The 22004-nt window shown below is 52.5% G+C and overlaps 6 protein-coding genes across 13 annotated transcripts in view; 4 read left to right on the top strand and 2 right to left on the bottom strand.

Annotated features, from left to right (window-relative positions):
- LOC116438956 (feather keratin Cos1-2-like) overlaps positions 1-18749 on the top strand; it is a 24004-nt gene extending 5255 nt beyond the window's left edge. The window contains exon 2 of the mRNA XM_032097990.1: positions 18385-18749. Within this exon, the coding sequence (XP_031953881.1) occupies positions 18406-18711 (306 nt within the window). The 5' untranslated portion in view covers positions 18385-18405 and the 3' untranslated portion in view covers positions 18712-18749. The remainder of the gene's footprint in view (positions 1-18384) is intronic.
- The window catches only part of LOC116438950 (feather keratin 1-like), a 41616-nt gene that overhangs the window by 5296 nt on the left and 14316 nt on the right, over positions 1-22004 (top strand). For 2 of the 5 annotated variants that reach the window (XM_032097978.1, XM_032097977.1), the window contains exon 1: positions 1820-1912. The exons of 1 other annotated variant lie outside the window; for it this stretch is intronic. In XM_032097978.1, the coding sequence (XP_031953869.1) occupies positions 1835-1912 (78 nt within the window). In that variant the 5' untranslated portion in view covers positions 1820-1834. Of the gene's footprint in view, positions 1-1819; positions 1913-7344; positions 7370-17987; positions 18019-22004 lie in introns of those variants that run through there. 2 more of the 5 variants (XM_032097980.1, XM_032097979.1) reach the window with 2 other exon arrangements.
- On the top strand, positions 2246-2732 carry LOC116438949 (feather keratin 1-like). Its single transcript, XM_032097975.1, has one exon. The coding sequence runs from the start codon at positions 2287-2289 to the stop codon at positions 2590-2592; it is 306 nt and encodes a 101-aa protein (XP_031953866.1). The 5' UTR covers positions 2246-2286; the 3' UTR covers positions 2593-2732.
- Positions 4777-22004, bottom strand: LOC116438957 (feather keratin 3-like). 3 transcript variants are annotated; one of them, XM_032097992.1, is made up of 2 exons: positions 21963-22004; positions 4777-5119 (listed from the first exon to the last, which is right to left on the bottom strand). In XM_032097992.1, the coding sequence occupies exon 2, from the start codon at positions 5096-5098 to the stop codon at positions 4793-4795; it is 306 nt and encodes a 101-aa protein (XP_031953883.1). In that variant the 5' UTR covers positions 5099-5119; positions 21963-22004; the 3' UTR covers positions 4777-4792. The 3 variants fall into 3 exon arrangements, with proteins under 3 accessions (XP_031953883.1, XP_031953884.1, XP_031953882.1); XM_032097993.1 differs by lacking the exon at positions 21963-22004 and adding an exon at positions 13860-13883; XM_032097991.1 differs by lacking the exon at positions 21963-22004 and adding an exon at positions 5467-5513.
- On the top strand, positions 7288-18749 carry LOC116438955 (feather keratin 1-like). 2 transcript variants are annotated; one of them, XM_032097989.1, is made up of 3 exons: positions 7288-7369; positions 7717-8027; positions 18696-18749. In XM_032097989.1, the coding sequence occupies exons 2-3, from the start codon at positions 7738-7740 to the stop codon at positions 18709-18711; spliced, it is 306 nt and encodes a 101-aa protein (XP_031953880.1). In that variant the 5' UTR covers positions 7288-7369; positions 7717-7737; the 3' UTR covers positions 18712-18749. The 2 variants fall into 2 exon arrangements, with proteins under 2 accessions (XP_031953880.1, XP_031953879.1); XM_032097988.1 differs by lacking the exon at positions 18696-18749 and having other exon boundaries at positions 7717-8473.
- On the bottom strand, positions 13079-21981 carry LOC116438961 (feather keratin 1-like). Its single transcript, XM_032097996.1, has 2 exons — positions 21963-21981; positions 13079-13497 (listed from the first exon to the last, which is right to left on the bottom strand). Exon 2 carries the CDS (start codon positions 13474-13476, stop codon positions 13171-13173), a length of 306 nt encoding a protein of 101 aa, XP_031953887.1. The 5' UTR covers positions 13477-13497; positions 21963-21981; the 3' UTR covers positions 13079-13170.

The following is a 22004-nucleotide window of genomic DNA, read 5'->3' as shown; positions in this document are numbered from 1 at the left end:
CCATTCCTCTCCCTCCCTGCTGCTTCCCTGCTCATGCCAGGAGTCACTGGGCATTGATAGACGGGTGCGCTGCAGTGCTGTTGTCAGATGCTTTCACTCAGGGAAATCTCCTTCCGGGGACACAATTGCCAATTTCCTTCTGAAAGTCACCCTTTCTTGTGACAGTCTCTGGGGTCCCCAACCTATACTATCATTAGGCTTGCAGAAAAATGTTGTTCTCTCAAATTCCTTGATTCCTCAATAAACCTTGGACCTCTACTCTCCTGACACCACCATAAGCTTTAGCAGCAGCTGTGGGCACTGCCAGCAGCAGAGTCAAAGCCCTGCACACTTTTTGCAAACACAATGAGTCCTGCAAGCCCCCTGGGTTGAGGGAGTGCTGACAACCAGGTCACGGAGAGGGCAGTGACCATGGGGCTGCCTGGAGCTGCAGTCCAGTGCTCAGAGATGGTTTTACTGGGACATGGTGCAGCTGCCCTGGCTGTGGGGGAATTCAGCTCTGTGTGGGACGTGGGCCAACAGGATGCCAAAAGGTTGACAACCGGCCAATCCAAAATTAGAGTGTGACTTGCCACAGGCAGGGAGAGTCTACCCCAGGAAATTTGTTTACTCAAGGCATTCCCTTGCCCTCCTGGGATGCATCCCAGCTGCCTCCATGTCTGGAGGGCAGGGAAGTGCATCCCTCACTGGTGTAGTCTGAGAGCTGGTTTTGTACCCAGGGCGCTTCAGAGCACATCTCCTCCCGGAGCATCCCCAGGCATGTGGCACTGCAGAATTTGAAGGCTGTAAGATCACAGCAGAGTTCTGTGCAGTGATTCAAGAGTTCTTCCTTTTTCAGTGCAAGACTTCTTGGCACCTTCTTGAAGGCAGAAAAACTTGCGTGGGCCAAGTCCTCCAGCTCGTTTCCAGTGCTCACATGCTTTTTTGACAGCTGTGATTTCAAAGGGAGTTGACACCAACCATCCCGCCTGTGTGCACAGCATCAAATCACACACACTTGTGTCAGGTCAAACTGTTTGAATGTTCCCACACTTATCCCGTTGAACTGTGGGGAACTCTTCCCATATCCCAGCAACCTGAGGAGTGTCAGGAACTCAAATTCCTGATAGCAACTTCTGCCAGTAAAGAACAATTCCAGGAACCCCTGGAGTACCTCTGCCAGGCATGTACACCCTGCCCTCAGGGAAGCTGAGTTGAGTACTGTGGCTGCCTTTGGCCAATTCTCCCTTTTCCTGGAAGACCACCTTGTTGCCCTCCACGTGCTTTGCCTGATTCAGCTCCAGGTGAGCTTTGGCTTTCCTAACCCCACCCTGGATATTCCAACAGCCTAGCAAAGATCGGCCCCCCAGAGCAAAGGGCAGAAAGAGGAAGAGAGATGAAACATTGGCACAACCTGGCTGCCTGGAGATGCTGCAGCTCGTGACCCTTACAGAGAAAGGGAAGAGAGAGAAGCAAGTGACAGGTCCCTGAGCAGGAGGAACTCTTGGGGGATGTGGTGACATATGTTGCAGGGGGCAGAGCTGGGGCACTTCTTCCACAGGCAGTTGCAAACAATTGCACTTCACTGCCCCAAGCTAACATCTCCTGCCTGCATGGGACCCTTCCAGCACCTCTGGCCCAACAGACATGATTCGGCTTGGGATATTCTTTAGCTTCTTATTGTGACACATGAAAGGATCCTGCAGAGCAGGGCAGGAATGTCAGAAATGAGGAAATGAAATGGCAGCGTAGATGGAAACAAAGGTGAATCACTACCACTGTGTGGGGTATTTTCCTTTGAAGATGAGTCTGTTGAAAAATTACTGCCCTTGTGCAGGACTGTGGGCCTGGGGCAATGCAAGAGCTGTATAAAAGCAGGGTCTTCTCCGCACTCTCACATTCACTCCACTCACCTCCATCTCCTTGGAACAAGGTGAGTTTGAAGCCCATTCTTCATTTTCTCCTTCTTCTCTGCGATTTCTCTACACATACCTGTGACTTTGTCCCATGCGGGATCTTGGAGATGCTTTTTGTGAGGGGAGGAAAGGAGGGGGAGGTGTGTGACTGCTGGGTCTTAGCAGAAGTATTGCCCCAGCTTTGGGCTGGTTGGGGATGTCCCTGGGCTTGAGCTCTTGGTGGGGTTTGTGTGAGGGGAAGAGCCCATGTGCCTCCACAAACAGCCTCCAGCTCTTATTCCCAGCTCATGCCTTTGCTCCCTCATGGTGTGATGACAATTGGATCCTTACGCACTCCTTGTACTCTGGTCCTCTCTGCTCTCTCTGCCAGGTGCACCTGCAGCCCCAAGACATGTCCTGCTACACCCCGTGCCGGCCCTGCCAGCCCTGCGGCCCCACCCCGCTGGCCAACAGCTGCAATGAGCCCTGTGTCCGGCAGTGCCAGGACTCCACCGTCATCATCGAACCCTCTCCTGTGGTGGTGACCCTGCCCGGGCCCATCCTCAGCTCCTTCCCACAGAACACCGTGGTGGGATCCTCCACCTCGGCTGCTGTTGGCAGCATCCTCAGCTCTCAGGGAGTGCCCATCAGCTCCGGGGGCTTTGGCCTCTCAGGCTTGGGCAGTGGCCTCTGTGGCATGAGGGGCCTCCCCTGCTAAAGCTGCTGGCGATGGCCCTGGAGAAGGAACCCAGGGACACACAGGATGGTACAAGCCTGGGATAGAGCATCAATGCTCTATCTACCACTCAGATGACTTCTTTCCCATCTTTTGTCTCATTAAAGTTCTGCTGCATCCCAGTCCATGCCTCTGTGTCATCCTTTGCCCTGCACATGCTCACCCTGCATGTCCAGTGAGGGAGGTGTTGCTGTGTGGTTCCGGGAGGGCGTTGTTGGAAGTGGCATTGCCATGGTTGTCAACATTGCATTCATTATTCTAACACAGCATTGATTACTCATATTAAGTGTGACCTTTCTAAATTCCTCTGCCTCTCTGTACCTCCAAGAATTACCTGATGCCATTCAGCAACCATTCAGATACTCCAGGAATTCTTTTAGTCCTCCCATCAAAGCCTTCCTTCTCTTCTCTGTTGTCAGCACAGCCTGTGTCCTCAGTCTCTCATCCACAAGTAAATGTTTCAGCCCACTCCCTGACCTGCCCAATCTTCATGTATTTCACTTCTCTTGCTGGAGATATTTTTGTGTTACAGTCCAGTAGGCAGCACAGCATGCTTGATGCCATCTGGGGAGTGCAGAGCAGAGTGGGATCTTTGCTCCCATCGATATCCTGTTGACAGTCGTGCTCTGATAGCCCACGATGTTGATGACAGTCCTTGGTGTCCAGGAACACTCCTGGCACTTCCTCCTGTTTTGATGGTGTTACCACAGAAGCACCTCATGTGGGCCCTGCTTTTCAGAGGCTGAAGCATGTGACAGGGTTGGCTACTACAATGCCAACTTTCAAATCTGGACTCTGTGAGGATGTTTGTCACTGTGCCCAGCTGTGTCCTGCAGCCGTTCAGCTGCTCCTCTCCCTCAGATGCTCCTGGACAGTTCTTTGAGACCCTCAGCCCACACCCGCTGCCTCTCCCTGCCTCCCTCCATCCAGAAACTCTCCCAGGAAAGTTGCATTGAGGAAATCCACAATATCAGAATGGCCTGGGAGAAGAAAAGACTGAGAGCAGACCTTTAAGGAAGACATGGGGACACTGGAGATTGAAAACTGGACATGAGCCAGCAGTGTGCCTTTGCAGCTGAGAAATTCCATCAGGTCCAGGGCTGCACAAACAGAACCATGGCCAGCAGGTCAAGGCAGGGGATTCTCCCCTTCTTATCTGCTCTGCTTAGACCTCAGCTGGAGCCCTGAATCCAGTCTGGAGTCCTCAATTCAAAGTAGACACGGAGCTGTGAGAGCAGCTCCAGACAAGGGCGGCAAAATGATCACACGGATGCATTGCCCCTGCTCTGGAGAAAGGCTGGGGGGAGTGGAGGTTTCTGAGGCAGGAGAAGAGCAGGCTCTGGGGACAGCTCTTTGCAGCCTTTCAGTATGTAAAGGGCATGAATGAGGAGGTTGGAGAGAGGCGTTTTCTCAAGGCCTGCACTGATTGGACAAGGAGCAACACTTTTAAACTGAACTAGGATAAATACAGATGGGACATGAGGAAGAATTTTACTATGGTGAGAGTGGTAGGACACTGGGAAATGCTGCCTAGAGAATGATGGCGTGTCCCATCTTGGGAAGGGTTCACGGTCACGTTTGCTCAAACCTTATGGGATGCAGTGACAGATATCCGTGTCCACGGCAGCAGGGCTGGACTGGATAAACCTCAAGGGTCTCTTCCAACCAAATCCATTCTATGATGCCATGATAACAGGGGGCTGTGAGAAGGCAGCCCACTGCACTGTGTCCCTCCCTTTGAGAACATCCTGTGTTAGGATGGGATCTGCTGGAGTCTGAAGGGAATCCAGAACCTCTGTCTGGTCAGTAACACACTCACTGCTGACTACTCGTGTCACAGTGTGGGGAGGAAAAGGAAAAGAAGTGCAAACAAAGTGAATGTTTGTCCCTGGACAATGTGGGGAAGTTCTATCCTGACCCAAAGAGGCTCAAAAATTCAGAACCCAAAGGGTCGCTCAGTGCACACTGAGCACAGCCAATGCCAGCCTGTGATGACAACCAGTGCAAAACCAGCCCAACAACCCCCTCCCAGAAACACCCCAGGGCAGCCTCTCTGCCTTGGGAGAGGGTCTGCAGGGCAAAGGATGACACAAAGGCAGGGGCTGGGATGCAGCAGAATTTAATGAGTCAAAAGAGGGAAAAGAGGGGGATCGAGGTGGAGGCTCCAGTGCAGGGAGCAGCATTAGCAGGGGAAGCACCTCGTGCCACAGAGGCCACTGCCCAAGCCTGAGAGGCCAAAGCCCCCGGAGCTGATGGGCACTCCCTGAGAGCTGAGGATGCTGCCAACAGCAGCCGAGGTGGAGGATCCCACGGCGGTGTTCTGTGGGAAGGAGCTGAGGATGGGCCCGGGCAGCGTCACCACGACTGGGGAGGGCTGGATGGCGACGGTGGAGCTCTGGCACTGCCTGACACAGCACTCATTGCAGCTGTTGGCCAGCGGGGTGGGGCCGCAGGGCTGGCAGGGCCGGCACGGGGTGTAGCAGGACATGTCTTGGGGCTGCAGGTGCACCTGGCAGAGAGGACAGAGAGGAGCAGACCATGAGGGGTGTTTGAAGAGCAGCCTCACCACACCGTGAGAGAGATCCTTCCTCTCAGACCCTATGAGCACCACCAAGAAGGCCAAAGCCTGGGAGGACCCCACCCAGCCCATAACTCAGGAGACACCTCAGTCTATATCCACCCTATCTCCACAATACATCTGCCCTCTCCCATGATAAGCGGCCTAAAAACACAGCAGGGAACAAGGAAGCAGGTCTGTAACAGGAAATCCTAGAGAAAGATGAGGTGGAAGAGAAAACAAAAGCAGATGGGGACAAGGAGAACCCAGAAGAAGACAAGAAAGGGCTCAAAACTCACCTTGTTTCCAAGGAGGAGGTGAAGGAGTGAATGAGGGAGTGAGGGAAGGTCCTGCTTTTACACTGCTCCTGCACTGCCCCAGGCCCACAGTCACTGCACAGGGGCAGTAATTTTCCTACACACTCATCTCCAATGCACCGTCCTCCCAAATGCCCCAGGCTGTGGTTTGGTTTCTGTCAACGCTGCCATTTCATTTCCTCATTGCTGCCGTGGCCATTAGGCCACAGAGGATCTTTTGAAGTATTGTGATGAGAGGCCTGAGGTTTCCCAAGCGTGATCACGTCAGTACAGGCAGAAGATGTGTCCCCGTATGCTGGAGAGGTCTGTGCAGGCAGAGGATGTGGCTGGGGGGATTTGGTGAGTGTTTTTACAAAGCCCTATGAGGAAACATGGTTGTGTCTTCCCACCAATGCAATCCCCTCCTGAGTACATAAAGTCTTCCCTGAATGTGGGCATGCTGCATCGCTCTCCCTCCCTGCTGCCTCCCTGCTCAGGCCATGAGTCAGTGGGCATTGCCTTGATAGGCAGGTTTGTTACATTGCTGATTTCAAATGGCTTTGCCCAAGGAAATCTCCTTCAGGGAAGACATTTCCTGGTTTATTTGGCAGAGTTGTCTCCTCTCATTGCCATCTCTGGGGGTCCCCAACCTGTGCTGTCAGCAGGCTTGTGGAAGGAGATTATTGCCTTCCCTAAGCCTGTGATTCCTGAAGAAGCCCTGTAGAGCTGGGTCACAGTCTCCTCCCTGTCAGAGGGGTCTGTTGGCTCTTGGAATAGCACATATTCCTCCCTCTCTCCTCACCCCACAAAGCACTTTGCCTGCACATTTTGTACCTTAATCTGCAGGACACACAAGCATGGGCCACTTTTTCAATACATGCTGTCTGTCCTGCAAGCATCCCTGACATGTGAGAGAGCTGCCAAGCACCCTTTTCCCAGTGGCTGGATGGAGCTGCACTTGCTGAAGGGGAATTCAGCCCTGCCTGGAACAAAGCCTGCAGACATCCCACCCTCCTGCCTTGGCCTCCCACCAAAAGGCTGACACACGGCCAACCCAATATTAGAGCGTGACTTGTCACTGGTAGGGAGAGTCTCTCCCTGGAAATTTGCCTACTGAAGGCATTCCCTTGTCCTTCCTGGGTCGCATCCCAGCTGCCTCCATGTCTGGAGGGCAGGGAAGTGCAGTGCTCCTTGATGTAGTCTCAGAGCTGGTTTTGAATCCAGGGCTTTTCTAAGCCCATCCCCTCGCTGAGCATCCCCAGGCATGTGGCACTGCAGGATCCTGCCAGGCCTCAATCATTTGGGCAACTCCACTCCTTTCCCAGGAAAAACATCTTCAGGCACTGGGCTGTGCCCAGACCCCACAGCTCCAGGCAGCCCCAAAGGCCATTGCCCTCAGCCTGACCTGCTTGGCAGCACTGGGGTGTTCTCAGCGCTGAGTGTCTATTGGAAAAGTGGGCAGGACTTTCTGTGTCCTCCAGTTCAGGGTGCAAAGGGTGCCACAAAAGTGCATCATGGGGTGAGGAGAGGGGGAGAAAGAGGGCAATGTCCCAGGGGCCAACACATCCCTCAGGTAGTGAGAGGAGAGGCACATGGGGGCACATCTTCTGCCTGTACTGACGTGATCACGCTTGGGAAACCTCAGGCCTCTCATCACAATACTTCAAAAGATCCTCTGTGGCCTAATGGCCATGTCAGCAATGAGGAAATGAAATGGCAGCGTTGACAGAAACCAAACCACAGCCTGGGGCATTTGGGAGGATGGTGCATTGGAGATGAGTGTGTAGGAAAATTACTGCCCCTGTGCAGTGACTGTGGGCCTGGGGCAGCACAGGAGCAGTATAAAAGCAGGACCTTCTCCTCACTCTCTCATTCACTCCTTCACATCCTTCTCCTTGGAAACAAGGTGAGTTTTGAGCCCTTTCTTGTCTTCTTCTGGGTTCTCCTTGTCCCCGTCTGCTTTCATTTTCTCTTCCACCTCATCTTTCTCTAGGATTTCCTGTCACAGACCTGCTTCCTTGTTCCCTGCTGTGTCTTGAGGCTGCTTACCATGGGAGAGGGCAGATGTATTGTGGAGATAGGGTGGATATAGACTGAGGTGTCTCCTGAGTTATGGGCTGGGTGGGGTCCTCCCAGGCTTTGGCCTTCTTGGTGGTGCTCATAGGGTCTGAGAGGAAGGATCTCTCTCACGGTGTGGTGAGGCTGCTCTTCAAACACCCCTCATGGTCTGCTCCTCTCTGTCCTCTCTGCCAGGTGCACCTGCAGCCCCAAGACATGTCCTGCTACACCCCGTGCCGGCCCTGCCAGCCCTGCGGCCCCACCCCGCTGGCCAACAGCTGCAATGAGCCCTGTGTCCGGCAGTGCCAGGACTCCACCGTGGCCATCCAGCCCTCCCCAGTCGTGGTGACGCTGCCCGGGCCCATCCTCAGCTCCTTCCCACAGAACACCGCCGTGGGATCCTCCACCTCGGCTGCTGTTGGCAGCATCCTCAGCTCTCAGGGAGTGCCCATCAGCTCCGGGGGCTTTGGCCTCTCAGGCTTGGGCAGTGGCCTCTGTGGCACGAGGGGCCTCCCCTGCTAAAGCTGCTGGCGATGGCCCTGGGGAAGGAAGCCAGGGATGCAGAGGGTGGAACCGCCCTGGGGACGCAGCATTGGCTTGTTGCTTCCTGAGGGACTGAGCCAGCCCAGCCCATGCCTTGCAGAAGGACAGGGCCAGCCTGGGCTCTCGGGAAGCACGGCCCATCCCTGCCTGTGCCCTCTGCCACTCTCTCCTTTCCCTCCTGTGTCCTTGTTGCCTTGTGTTCCCCTGGGCTGTGAGCCGCACTCAGCCATCCTGGGGAGGAGCTGCTGGCCCTGCTCCCTCTCTGGATCAGGAAGATGGACACCTGCTGGGATCTCTGCCACAGATATGTGATGGAGATTCTTAGGTGACCCTGGTGTTGTCTGCACTGAACCCTCCACTCAAGGTGATCTTGTTCTCTTTTGACTCATTAAATTTCTGTTGCATCCCAGCCCACGCCTCTGTGTCATCCTTTCCCTGTTGTTATTCCCAAGATTCCCAGGGAGGGAGGTGTTGCTCAGGGATGGTTCTGTGAGACAAATTTAGGAGGTGTTTCACTGCCGTTTAGGACAGGAGATTGAAATGTGCTTTATCACAGTATTGCTACTTTCTATCCTTCTTGATATGTCTGGAGCTGGTAGAACAAACCAATCCTCTTCACTGGCCCTCTCTACCCCAGGGATGGTTTTCTGTCTCTGAAGAAACCATTCTCCTCTCCACGCCCAGCAATGCCTGTGCCTAAATCAAGTGCTCCAACCTCCTCACCATCTTGGCACCAAACACCAAACGCGCTCCACTCGGTCCTGGTGGTTCTTGCATTACAGCCTGTCCCCACACGGGGGACGGCAGCAGGCGAGTGCTGAGTCGCTCCCACCCATCTCCTGGTTCTCCTCCTGCTCAAACAGCTCAGGATGTTGGTGACAGCCCTCGGTGCCAGGGCACAGTTGGGGCAGTCACCCCTGTTCTGATGGGGTGACTGCAAAAACCCCTCTCCCTGGCCCTGCTTTGGGACTGCTGCTTCCCACGGGCTGACGGAGGTGTGGGGATACAGGGCTGGTTGGTCCCAAGTCAGCTGCCCTTCAGGGCTCTGCAGGTGCGTGTGTCACTATGCCCAGCTGTGCCCTGCAGCAGTTCAGGCCTCCCTCAGCTGCTCCTGGGCAGCCCTTTGAGTCACTCAGCCCACACCTGCTGCCTCTCTTCCTGCCCTACGTTCCTTCCTGCCTCCATCTCTCCAAAAACTTTCCTAGGAAGCCCTGGGCAGGGACAAGGAAGGAGCAGGGCAACGAGGACAGGCACTGCCTGTGGACCTGTGTGGTGTTATGACCAGCACTAAGCACTGAGCAGTGGTTCTCATGATCTGCTGACCCAGTGGGAAGGGGGAGAATTGGAAAAGCAAGAGACTGACATACCCTGGTGTCAAGATCCGGACATTCTATGAAAGGATGGGAGAAAAAAGAGAAAACCAAGTGGTTCCAAGGCAATCACCCACCACGTGGCACCAGCAGACCAATGTCCAGGCAGTGTCCAAAGAATGGCTACTCTGGGAAGACTGTCCACAGCTTTATTGCTGGGCATGATGTTGTATCTGCCAAGTGAATCCCACCAGGGTGGTGGAGTCACCATCCCTGGAGGGATTCAAAAGATATCTAGTTCTGGCACTTGGGGACATGGCTTAGTGTTGAGCTTGGAAGTGCCGGGTTAATGGTTGGGCCCCTTGATCTTAAAGATCTTTTCATACCTAAGTGATTCTATGACTCTTTATGACCTGGAATAGCTCTTTGGTCAGTTGAAGTCATTTGTCCTGGTTGTGCCAGCTCCAGCTGCTTGCCCACTCCTGGCCTCCACTGTGGAGGATACCCAGTGAGAAAGAGAGATGGTCTTGATGGTGGCCCAGCCCTGTGCAGCAATAGCTCAAGCTTTGGTGTGTTCTTTGCACTAGTTTAGGCACACATCTGAAGCACAGAACAATACCGGCTGCTCTGAAGTCAATGACCTTGTTATGATCCGGTTTAAACTCAGAAAAGCAAAGCAAGCTAAGTCTCTGTGCATAAACCAGAAAGAACTTAGAAGACTCAAAATATTCCCAGAAATGAGATTGAAACCAAACGAGGTTAGATGCCGATGCCAAAAAATGGATGTATTTTATTTAATAGTAGAGAGGCAAAGAGAAGGGAAGAGAAAAGAGAGAAAGAAATAATAAAGAGAAGTGTGTGTGTGGGGTGGGGGAACAGGGAGAGGTAACAGGGGTTAGGTGGAAGCATATCACCCATCTGAGGGTCCCAACAACGTCTTGTTGCTCCCCTCCATCTGGTCTGCTGGTGGTGAGGGTCTCCCATCGCCGCCGTGGCCACACTGCCACACGCCGAAGAGTGCAGAATCCTGTGGATTAATATACACTTTGGGCCAGGTGGGAACACCCACGTGCCTCTCTTGCAGGGGCTGGCTTGACACTGTCCCTTGCAACACTAGGGTGTGTTGCATCATCTCTGGTGCTCTGGTGCAGGGTCTGGTGAGAGGGACCCCTGTGATGGGCCATGTCACCCCTTCTGCTGTGGATAAGCTTCTGACCAGAGGCTTTTCCGACACCCAAAGTCTCTCCTCCCCCTGCCCTTTGGTGGAGGGTCTGTGTGAGCCTGGCAGCTGATAGCCCTGGGGTTGTGATCTCCACCTTGGAGGTGTTAAGCCTTCGCTCTGTGAATGTCCCCAGCCCTGAGCTGTTACTTTATCTTATCTTCATCAGCGAGCAGTGTAAGTCCTCAGTCAGGGCCCCATCCAGGGTGCGGTAGTCTTTTTTGCAGCTTTTGTAATACAGTTTTAAAAGTATTTTAAGAAAATATTTAAGTCATAAACTACAATATTTCATATTTCTGACAGACCTCCAGCCCAGTCAGCGCCAGTACAGATTGGTGTAAGAGATTTAAAGATCACAACTGCCTTAAACACTGTCAAGGCCACAGAATAAGATAAGTCACTACAATGGGAACTTGAGATAAGAACAGAGAGAGGAATTTGCAGCAGAAGGGCGCTAATTCCAGGCCTGTTGAGGCAGATCTGGGGAGCATCCTGGTTAATGCATCTGGACAAAAATTCCCACTGTGGCAGACTGGGGAAAAGGAAGCAACTGCTTATACACATTCCTTCCCAAGTTATGGGAACGGTATCTACACCCCAAGGGTACCCAGAATTTGGCCTGTATAAAGGTGATACCCCAGAAGAACAACTCGGGGATTCCCAACACCAAGAAGACCAGGAGGAAGAACCAACAAGATGCCTCTGGATCCATGGGGTGGTGATATCTTTCAACTTAACCTGTCTCTCTCTCACTCTCTTGCTTTCTCCCACCCTCCTCTATCTCCTCTTTCTTTCTATCCATCTCTGTCTCAAATTTACTGTTAAATAAAATCTGTAATATTGACTTTGGCGTATGGTCTCATCTGCACCTTAATTTGGGCAGAGGTATCTTTTAATAATCAGATCAAAACATCTGGTCCTCTGCTCCATCTCCTGTTGTGCTCTGGGGCTTTTCTTGGTTTGAGCCTGCCCCCGCAGAATGATGGCAGCCAGGACAAGATAAATTGCCTTTCCTTCTCTCCTATCTCTTCCTCTGTCCTCCTATCCACTTCCATGGGACATTTGGGGTTTCTGCCCTCCCAGGGCCCTCCACAACCCAGGCTTCTCAAGCAATGTCAGCAGTGGCCACACGTCCCTTCTGCAGAATGAGCACCAAGGCCAAGAGGGAGGTCTGGGCAAAGCCAGATCTGACAGTCAGGGCTCAGGTGAAGTCATGGCTTCCTTCCTCATCTGCAAGTGACGGTGTCCCAGAGGCATTCTGGGAGCATCCAAGAATTTATACTCAAGGACTCAATGTCCAAGTGGAAACCAATGATGAGTGGTGTCCATCAGGGATCAATACAGGGACCACTATTTGTAAATATGTTCATCAACAACATAGGAGTGGGATTGGGTGGGCACTCAACAAGTTTGTGAATGGCAACAAGCTGAGGCTTGAGGGAAGTGTTTAAATTCATAGGGATCTTGGCAGACTTGAGAATGGTCCCATGTGAAACTCAGGAACTTCAACAAGGCCAAGACTGGAAGAGAAATGGTTTAGACCAGCCCTGCAGAGAAGGAACCAGAAAAAATGGAGGTAGAAAAATTGGACATGAGACAGCAATGTGCATTTGCAGCCTAGGAATTCAATCATGTCCTGGTCTGTACTAACAGAAACATGGCCAGCAGGGCAGGAGAGGGGATTGTCTGTTTCTAGTCTGCTCTCATTAGACCCCATCTGGAGTGTTGTGTCCAGTCTGGGGTTCCCAGTCCAAACAGTCATGGACCTGTTAGAGCAGCTCCTGACAAGGGCTGCAAAACTGAACACATGGATGCATCACCCCTGCCATGGAGAAAGGCTGAGAGATTTGAGTTTTTTCAGGCAGGAGAAGAGCAGGCTCTGGGGAGATCTTATTGCATCATTTCAATATGTAAAGGGAATGGATAAGGAAGATGGAGAGACACTTTATATCAAGGCCTGCAGTGACTGGACAAGGAGGAACACTTTTAAAATGAAATAGGGAAGATGTAGATGGGACATAAGGAAGAAATTAATGATGTGGTGAGAAATGGAAAATGGAGTGTCCCATCATGGGAAGTGTTCAAGGTGAGTTTTAATGGAAATTGATTTTTTGTGTAACTGATGAATGGGCAGAATACTGTTAGGAAGGTTTTGCCTGGCAGCTGATGGGAAGCTGGAACTTGTGTCCTTACACTACATATTCACTGCTTGCTACTTCTGATGCAGTGTGGAGCCGAGCGAGGAACAATGAAAAAGTGTGTGAAGAAAGTACAAGGTAGACACAGAACTGTTTAGAAAAATTCCATTCTGATGCAAAAACGCAGAGAAATTCGAAACCTAGAGGGTTGCTCAGTGCACACTGAGCACAGCCAATGCCAGCCTGTGTTGACAGCCAGTGCAAAACCAGTCCAACAACCCCCTCCCAGAAACACCCCAGGGCAGCCTCTCTGCCTTGGGAGAGGGTCTGCAGGGCAAAGGATGACACAGAGGCATGGGCTGGGATGCAGCAGAATTTAATGAGTCAAAAGAGGGAAAAGAAGGGGATCGAGGTGGAGGCTCCAGTGCAGGGAGCAGCTTTAGCAGGGGAAGCACCTCGTGCCACAGAGGCCACTGCCCAAGCCTGAGAGGCCAAAGCCCCCGGAGCTGATGGGCACTCCCTGAGAGCTGAGGATGCTGCCAACAGCAGCCGAGGTGGAGGATCCCACGGCGGTGTTCTGTGGGAAGGAGCTGAGGATGGGCCCGGGCAGCGTCACCACGACTGGGGAAGGCTGGATGGCCACGGTGGAGTCCTGGCACTGCCGGACACAGGGCTCATTGCAGCTGTTGGCCAGCGGGGTGGGGCCGCAGGGCTGGCAGGGCCGGCACGGGGTGAAGCAGGACATGTCTTGGGGCTGGAGATGCACCTGGCAGAGATGGCAAGAAAAAGTCATGAGAGGCATTTGAAAAGCAACCCGTCACCACACCATGCAGCTGCCTTGTTAAGGCAAGATGGGAACAAGAGCTGGAGGTGCTGTACTGATGCCCACAGGCTTCTCCTTCCATTTAGCCAAGAAGTTCCCTGCCAAGAGCAACCAAGCCCAGGGTAATCCCACCTATCCCATCACTCACTTCAGCCAAGTCCCAAACTCTTGCACACTTTCTGTTTCCACTCCTCTCCCAGCATAGGCAGCCCCATGACCCAGCATAGAACAAAGGGGCAGGTATGTGCAGAAAGCAGAAGGGAGGAGAAGAGAAGGAGAGAGAGCAGAAAACTCTCCAAGCTTACCTTGTTCCCAATGAGACGGAGACAAGAGGACTGGATGTGAGAGTGAGGAGAAGGGCTGGCTTTTATACTTCTCCTGCACCACCCCAGGTCCACAGTCACTGCACAAGTAATTTTCCAACAGACTCATCTCCAAAGCAAAATATCCTCCCTAAAACCACAAGCTGTGCTTTTGTTTCTGTCAGCGCTGCCGTTTCATTTCCTCATTGCTGACATTCCTGCTCTGCCTTGCAGGATCCTTTCAAGGATCCACAAGGAGAAGATACCCCATGCACTGTCACGTCAGTGAGCGCAGAAGTACAGGAGGGGTCCTGTGCAGGGAGGAGATATTGGCTTGGCACAGTGAAGTGCTGTTTGTAACTGCAGTGGATGAGCTCCAAGTCAAGGATTGCCTGGGAAAAGTCAACCCATGCAAGCAGAAGCTGGAAGGGAAGGGCTGCACAGGCCTCATCTACCTGGCCTGAGGCTTGTCTCAGGCTGTGGTGGGGGGCTCTCCTGAATGCTTTACAGAGTTAAAGAAAGGTTTGCAGAAAACATCTCCCCACCATCTGGGACACATCCCTGGGCTTCACGTGACATGACTTCTCCTGGCATTAGTGCTTCCTCATGCTTCCTTTCCCCGGACCTAAAGGCTGCCTCAGCCTGGAGCACAAACCATCACCAGTGGGGAAGCTAGAAACTTGCACAACTCCCCAGTGACTGAGCTGGAAGGACCCTGTGGTACCACATGCCTGGGGATGCTCAGGCAGGGGACGTGCTCAGAAGGGCCCTGGGTACAAACCCAGGTCTCAAACCACATCAAGCAGGGCTGTACTTCCCTGCCCTGCAGACATGGAGGCAGCTGGAGAGCATCCAGCAGGGCAAGGGAATGCCTTCAGTAGGCAAAATTTCCAGGGAGAGACTCACCCTATCCATGGAGTCATGCTCCAAGTTTGGGTTGACCGTGTGTCCGTCTTTTGGTGACGTGCTGCATGCAGGCCCATGACCCACACGCAGCTGAATTGGCCTCCAGCAAGGGCAGCTCCATCCATGCCTTGGGAAAACCATCTTCAGTCTTTGGGCTGTTCCTTGTAAAGAGCTCCAGGCAGCTCAAACAGACATTGCCCTCAGCATGAACTTGTTACCATCCCTCCCACAGCTCAGGGGGTGTTGGGGTTCCTCCTCCCTGCCATGGTGTCCGGGGAGAAGGGGCCCCGGGGTAGAGGCACCGGGTTTCTCCACTCTCTGGTCAACCTCGTTCCCCATTGGGTGTTTTGTGTTCCTCTGCCCAGGAAGGACCCTGCTGGTTCCGTGATTGTTACAGTTCTTCGGCAGTCGCCGGCCATGTGGCTGGAAAATAAACATTTCTGGAAAACATCTATCAAGAATCGGTCCTTATATTTTTCCACGGGCCTCGCTGTCTTATGCATGTTGCAAAAATCCCCACTGCAACAATGGTGGAAAATGTGGGCAGAACGATGCCTTGGAGACAGCGCCTGAGGAATAACTGAAATTCTGAAGGTCCCTGAAAATTTGTGAGTAAAGGACACTCTGGATCTCTGTCTTCTTGCCTTGCTTTGGCTGTTCTCTCTGGACTATGGAGGAATTGTGGGAAGTGTGGCTGTCAAAGCCACAGAAAGAAATGTATCTAGAAGTTAAAGGAATCCTGGCACAGCAAAACAGGAAACTTGCTCTGGGAGATCTAGAACATTTTTTTGACTGGCTTTTCAAAAATTTCTTTTGTATTTCTCGAGACTTACTTTTTGATATTAATCCTCCTGGAATTGGTAACTTGTATTTTTGGTCCGAGATCTTGGGTGAGATATTGGCTCAATGAAAACATGGACTAGTGATAGAACTTCTCCGTGCATCTCCTGTAATCAGTGAAGCTCTTCAGGTGCGTGTGCATGGTCCCATTACCTCTGTGGCAGAAGATGACCATCATCACATGGCTGGGACCATGCGGTGGCCATCCCAGGAGCGCGTGACTGCAGCCACAGGGTGTCCCCTGCCCGTGCCGGCAGAGGTGCCCATGCTGGATGCGCCCGGCATCCTCGGGAGCCTGTGCCTTATCGCGGACCCCATTCCTGTCTTGGGGTCCCCTGCCATGCGACTGCGAGTGAGGGAGCGACGCCGCAGGCGCCGCGGGTTCCGTGGGCCACGTGCAGCAGAGAGGCGGCTCCTGCGAGCAGCCAGGAACCGGGCTCAGCGTGGGAACCCGCTCCGAGCACACGGCTCGGAGAGCTTCGTAGAGAGAGAAGCGGCGGTTTCCACAGCGACACGAGAAGCCGCGCAGCGCAGCACCGAGCCGAAGCGGCGCCTCTCGGAGGGCGCGGAGCAGCAGCAACGCTGGGGCCCAACCGAGGCATTGGAGTCGGCGAAGCAGTGGCCTCGCAGGACCAGCAGCCACAACACAGATGCAAGCACGTAATAGGAGAAGTTCTAGCAACAAAAATCAGGAATTGTGAAGCGGTACAATGTCAAAAACAGCTGTGGTTTTATAATGAGATGTGACAACCAGGAAGATGTATTCATCCCCAGAACTGCCATTAAAAGGAATAACCTTGAAAAATACCTCCAAAGTGTAGGAGATGGAGAAGCTGTACAATTTGATATTGTGCAAGGAAGAAAAGGCCCACAGGTGGCCCACGTGACAGGGCCTGGTGGTATTCCAGTCAAAGGCAGCCATTATGCTCAAAATTATAAACAATATCCATTGCAGCAACTTCCCTACCTGCAGCCTACTTTCCCCTTTTACCCTATACCCAATATGAACCCTTTCCTAAGTTAACCTCATCTGCAATTTATCCCTAATCCATTTTTCACCCCATGGCTTCCCTATACAATTCCCTTTCCCTACAACACCTCTCCGATGCCAAGGGGTGGATGAAAAAGGGGAGGGAAGAAATTAATTATTTTTGATTAGAGTTCCAAGAGGTAGAAATGGGAGAAACCCTCTCCTGCCTCAGTTTCCCCACAAAGCGTGCTCAGAGTGTCCTGTCTCCCTTCTGCCAGCCTTAAGATGTTCCAGAGAAAAAATCCATTTGGACATTTAGAGACTCAGGAGGGTGGCTTGTTTTCTTTTGAAATTGTTATCTTATGTTTTTCCAGTTGTTTCCAATGTTAAGTTTTAAATCTCTTTTAGTTAAAACAAAAGGGTGAAGTGTTGGGGTTCCTCCCCCCTGCCATGGGGTCCTGGGAGAGGGGTCCCAGGGTGGAGGCACCGGGTTTCCCCACTCCCTGGCCAACCTTTTTCCCCATTGATTGTTTTGTGTTCCCCTGCGCAGGGAAGGAACCTCTGGTCCCATGATTGCTACAGTGCCTCGGCAGTCGCTGGCCCCAGTTGGGGCTGGAAAATAAACATCTCTAAAACTAAAGACCAAGAATCGGTCCATATTTCTTTTCCACAGGCCTCGCTGTCTTATACATGTTGCAGTAATCCCCGCTGCAACAAGGGGGCTTTCAGGACAATCAGCTTCTTTTGGAAAAGTATCCTCGGCTAGTATGGGGCCAAAGTGTGTGGCCAAAGTGTATGTTGATCTGAGGAAAATGGGAAGAACAAGGTATTTACTCAACCTCCACACACCCCTACGACAGTGAGAAGGGACCCAGCTCCAGAAGGCATCTCAAGGAATCCTGGCATCCAGGAGAGCAAAGTTATCTTCCCTCACAACTGCTGATGGCACACACTGGGAGTCCCACAAGGCAGCCACGAGAGGGGACAACCTTGCCAAACAAACTGTCACATAAGGAGAAGACAGGCTTGGTGGGAGGGTATGTCCAGCTGCCTGCAAAGAAGGTAGAAAACAACCACACTGTATTTCCCCAGATAGGTGTCAACTGTCTGCATAGACCCCTCCAGCACATGCAACTCATCTTCTGCACGTACTGATGTGTCACTGCTCAGAAAATCCTTGGGCCTTTCATCTCAGTGCTTGAAAGAATCCTTGGAGGCCTATTGGTCACGTCAGAAAGGAGGGAATGAAAATGGCAGCGTTGATGGAAACAAAAGCACAAGCTGTGGCATTAGGGAGGATATTTTGCTGGGGAGGCGAGTCTGTAGGAAAATTACTGCTCTTGCGCAGTGACTGCGGGCCTGGGGCGGTGCAGGAGCAGTATAAAAGCAGGACCTTCTCTTCATTCTCTCATCCACTCTTTACGGTTCCATCTCACTGGGAACAAGGTGAGTTTGGAAGAGGTTTCTCTTCTCCTCCTCCTTATCCCCCTTTTCCTCCTCTTGTGGGCTGTCTCAGCACATACTTCTCTCTGTCATATTCTGGGGCCATGAGAATGCACGGATAGGAAAGGAACAAGACACTGGGGAAAGGAAAAAGTTCAGGCTTCAGAGAGACATGTCTGGAGCCATGAGCTACGTGGGGTCATCCCTGGGACTTCAATTCCTGCTGAGTTCTTCTGAGGGAAAGGAGATGCTTGTGGGCTACTAGTGAAGTCCTTTAGGGAAGAGAAAAAGGGTATCCCTCACGTGGGGGGTGACAGGTTGCTCTTGAAACACCCCTCATGGTCTGCCCCTCTCTGCTCTCTGTTCCAGGTGCACCTGCAGCCCCAAGACATGTCCTGCTACACCCCGTGCCGGCCCTGCCAGCCCAGCGGCCCCACCCCGCTGGCCAGCAGCTGCAATGAGCCCTCTGTCCAGAAGACCCCGGACTCCACCGTGGCCATCCAGCCCTCTCCAGTCGTGGTGACGCTGCCCGGGCCCATCCTCAGCTCCTTCCCACAGAACACCGTGGTGGGATCCTCCACCTCGGCTGCTGTTGGCAGCATCCTCAGCTCTCAGGGAGTGCCCATCAGCTCCGGGGGCTTTGGCCTCTCAGGCTTGGGCAGTGGCCTCTGTGGCACGAGGTGCTTCCCCTGCTAAAGCTGCTCCCTGCACTGGAGCCTCCACCTCAATCCGCCTCTTTTCCCTCTTTTGACACATTAAATTCTGCTGCATCCCAGCCCATGCCTTTGTGTCATCCTTTGCCCTGCAGACCCTCTCCCAAGGCAGAGAGGCTGCCCTGGGGTGTTTCTGGGAGGGGGTTGTTGGGCTTGTTTTGCACTGGTTGTCATCACAGGCTGGCATTGGCTGTGCTCAGTGTGCACTGAGCGACCCTTTGGGTTCTGAATTTTTGAGCCTCTTTGGGTCAGGATAGAACTTCCCCACATTGTCCAGGGACAAACATTCACTTTGTTTGCACTTCTTTTCCTTTTCCTCCCCACACTGTGACACAAGTAGTCAGCAGTGAGTGTGTTACTGACCAGACAGAGGTTCTGGATTCCCTTCAGACTCCAGCAGATCCCATCCTAACACAGGATGTTCTCAAAGGGAGGGACACAGTGCAGTGGGCTGCCTTCTCACAGCCCCCTGTTATCATGGCATCATAGAATGGATTTGGTTGGAAGAGACCCTTGAGGTTTATCCAGTCCAGCCCTGCTGCCGTGGACACGGATATCTGTCACTGCATCCCATAAGGTTTGAGCAAACGTGACCGTGAACCCTTCCCAAGATGGGACACGCCCTCATTCTCTAGGCAGCATTTCCCAGTGTCCTACCACTCTCACCATAGTAAAATTCTTCCTCATGTCCCATCTGTATTTATCCTAGTTCAGTTTAAAAGTGTTGCTCCTTGTCCAATCAGTGCAGGCCTTGAGAAAACGCCTCTCTCCAACCTCCTCATTCATGCCCTTTACATACTGAAAGGCTGCAAAGAGCTGTCCCCAGAGCCTGCTCTTCTCCTGCCTCAGAAACCTCCACTCCCCCCAGCCTTTCTCCAGAGCAGGGGCAATGCATCCGTGTGATCATTTTGCCGCCCTTGTCTGGAGCTGCTCTCACAGCTCCGTGTCTACTTTGAATTGAGGACTCCAGACTGGATTCAGGGCTCCAGCTGAGGTCTAAGCAGAGCAGATAAGAAGGGGAGAATCCCCTGCCTTGACCTGCTGGCCATGGTTCTGTTTGTGCGGCCCTGGACTGTCGACTTTCAGGTGGGGGAAGCCATGCAGACAATCAATGTGATTGGTAGAGCAAGCTTCGTTTATTAGCAATACAGAGGCATTTATATAGTATTGAATACAAGCTTATCAGTTCTTTAATTAGTTTAAGCATTCAAAGGCGCATTCTTACTTCTACAGAATTTGGTTACATAAAAACTACATTTGGCAGGCTTTATGTTTTGTCTCGAGAGATCAAAGTCTTTCCTCCCTTCTCATGGTCAGCACATTTTTATCAGAACAGCACTGTATCTCCTAAAAAACTCCCTTTTTGTTCCCAGGCCTGTTCCTCACACAGGCACTTTCTCATGGAGGTTTTTTCTCATGCAGGCCTTTGCTTGCAGGCTTTTGCTTGTACAGTTATTGATTTGTTCCCTTTATCAATAATCCGTGTCCCTGATCCTCTAATCATTCTGCAACACTGGACGTGATGGAATTTCTCAGCTGCAAAGGCACATTGCTGGCTCATGTCCAGTTTTCAATCTCCAGTGTCCCCATGTCTTCCTCAAAGGTCTGCTCTCAGTCTTTTCTTCTCCCAGGCCATTCTGATATTGTGGATTTCCTCAATGCAACTTTCCTGGGAGAGTTTCTGGATGGAGGGAGGCAGGGACAGGCAGCGGGTGTGGGCTGAGAGTCTCAAAGAACTGTCCAGGGGCATCGGAGGGAGAGGAGCAGCTGAACGGCTGCAGGACACAGCTGGGCACAGTGACAAACATCCTCACAGAGTCCAGATTTGAAGTTGGCATTGTAGTAGCCAACCCTGTCACATGCTTCAGCCTCTGAAAAGCAGGGCCCACGTGAGGTGCTTCTGTGGTAACACCATCAAAACAGGAGGAAGTGCCAGGAGTGTTCCTGGACACCAAGGACTGTCATCAACATCGTGGGCTATCAGAGCACGACTGTCAACAGGATATCGATGGGAGCAAAGATCCCACTCTGCTCTGCATTCCCCAGATGGCATCAAGCATGCTGTGCTGCCTACTGGACTGTAACACAAAAATATCTCCAGCAAGGGAAGTGAAATACATGAAGATTGGGCAGGTCAGGGAGTGGGCTGAAACATTTACTTGTGGATGAGAGACTGAGGACACAGGCTGTGCTGACAACAGAGAAGAGAAGGAAGGCTTTGATGGGAGGACTAAAAGAATTCCTGGAGTATCTGAATGGTTGCTGAATGGCATCAGGTAATTCTTGGAGGTACAGAGAGGCAGAGGAATTTAGAAAGGTCACACTTAATATGAGTAATCAATGCTGCGTTAGAATAATGAATGCAATGTTGACAACCATGGCAATGCCACTTCCAACAACGCCCTCCCGGAACCACACAGCAACACCTCCCTCACTGGACATGCAGGGTGAGCATGTGCAGGGCAAAGGATGACACAGAGGCATGGACTGGGATGCAGCAGAACTTTAATAAATCAAGAGACGGAAAAGAGGGGGATCCAGGTGGAGGCTCCAGTGCAGGGAGCAGCTTTAGCAGGGGAGGCCACAGAGGCCACTGCCCAAGCCTGAGAGGCCAAAGCCCCCGGAGCTGATGGGCACTCCCTGAGAGCTGAGGATGCTGCCAACAGCAGCGGAGGTGGAGGATCCCACGGCGGTGTTCTGTGGGAAGGAGCTGAGGATGGGGCCAGGCAGAGTCACCACGACTGGGGAGGGCTGGATGGCCACGGTGGAGTCCTGGCACTGCCGGACACAGGGCTCATTGCAGCTGTTGGCCAGCGGGGTGGGGCCGCAGGGCTGGCAGGGCCGGCACGGGGTGAAGCAGGACATGTCTTGGGGCTGCAGGTGCACCTGGCAGACAGAGCAGTGGCAAGCAGAGCAGAGGGCTGAGTGAGGGGAGCCTGTTGCTCCATCACGATGGAGAAAACCAGAAGTGGACAATTGCACCACATTGTTTAAAGAGGCCCAACAGCCTCACCTCCTACTCAGCTCTTAAGAACCCCCCTAAGAGTGATCAAGCCCAGGGGCTCCTCCACAACTCAGGAGACATTTCAGCCAAAACCCAGCCTCTCTCCATGCACAACTTCTGCCCCTTCCCTCTCCCATGACAAGCAGTTCTCAAGAGCCCACATGGGATTAAAGCAAAGAATGGGATCAGAAAGCTTAAAGGAGCAAGAAAAGAAAGGGCTTCAGACTCACCTTGATCCCAAGGAGATGGAGGTGAGAGGAGTGGATGAGAGA

The sequence above is a fragment of the Corvus moneduloides genome, unplaced genomic scaffold (assembly GCF_009650955.1).
Source record: "Corvus moneduloides isolate bCorMon1 unplaced genomic scaffold, bCorMon1.pri scaffold_63_arrow_ctg1, whole genome shotgun sequence".
NCBI classification, from domain to species: Eukaryota; Metazoa; Chordata; class Aves; order Passeriformes; family Corvidae; genus Corvus; species Corvus moneduloides.
This window is presented reverse-complemented; position numbering and strand designations above follow the sequence as displayed.

What these genes read in the sequence shown, in the direction of transcription:
- LOC116438949 (XM_032097975.1), top strand. Translation starts at nt 2,287, where the DNA reads ATGTCCTGCTACACCCCGTGCCGGCCCTGCCAGCCCTGCGGCCCCACC.
- LOC116438957 (XM_032097992.1), bottom strand. Translation starts at nt 5,098, where the DNA reads ATGTCCTGCTACACCCCGTGCCGGCCCTGCCAGCCCTGCGGCCCCACC.
- LOC116438955 (XM_032097989.1), top strand. Translation starts at nt 7,738, where the DNA reads ATGTCCTGCTACACCCCGTGCCGGCCCTGCCAGCCCTGCGGCCCCACC.
- LOC116438961 (XM_032097996.1), bottom strand. Translation starts at nt 13,476, where the DNA reads ATGTCCTGCTTCACCCCGTGCCGGCCCTGCCAGCCCTGCGGCCCCACC.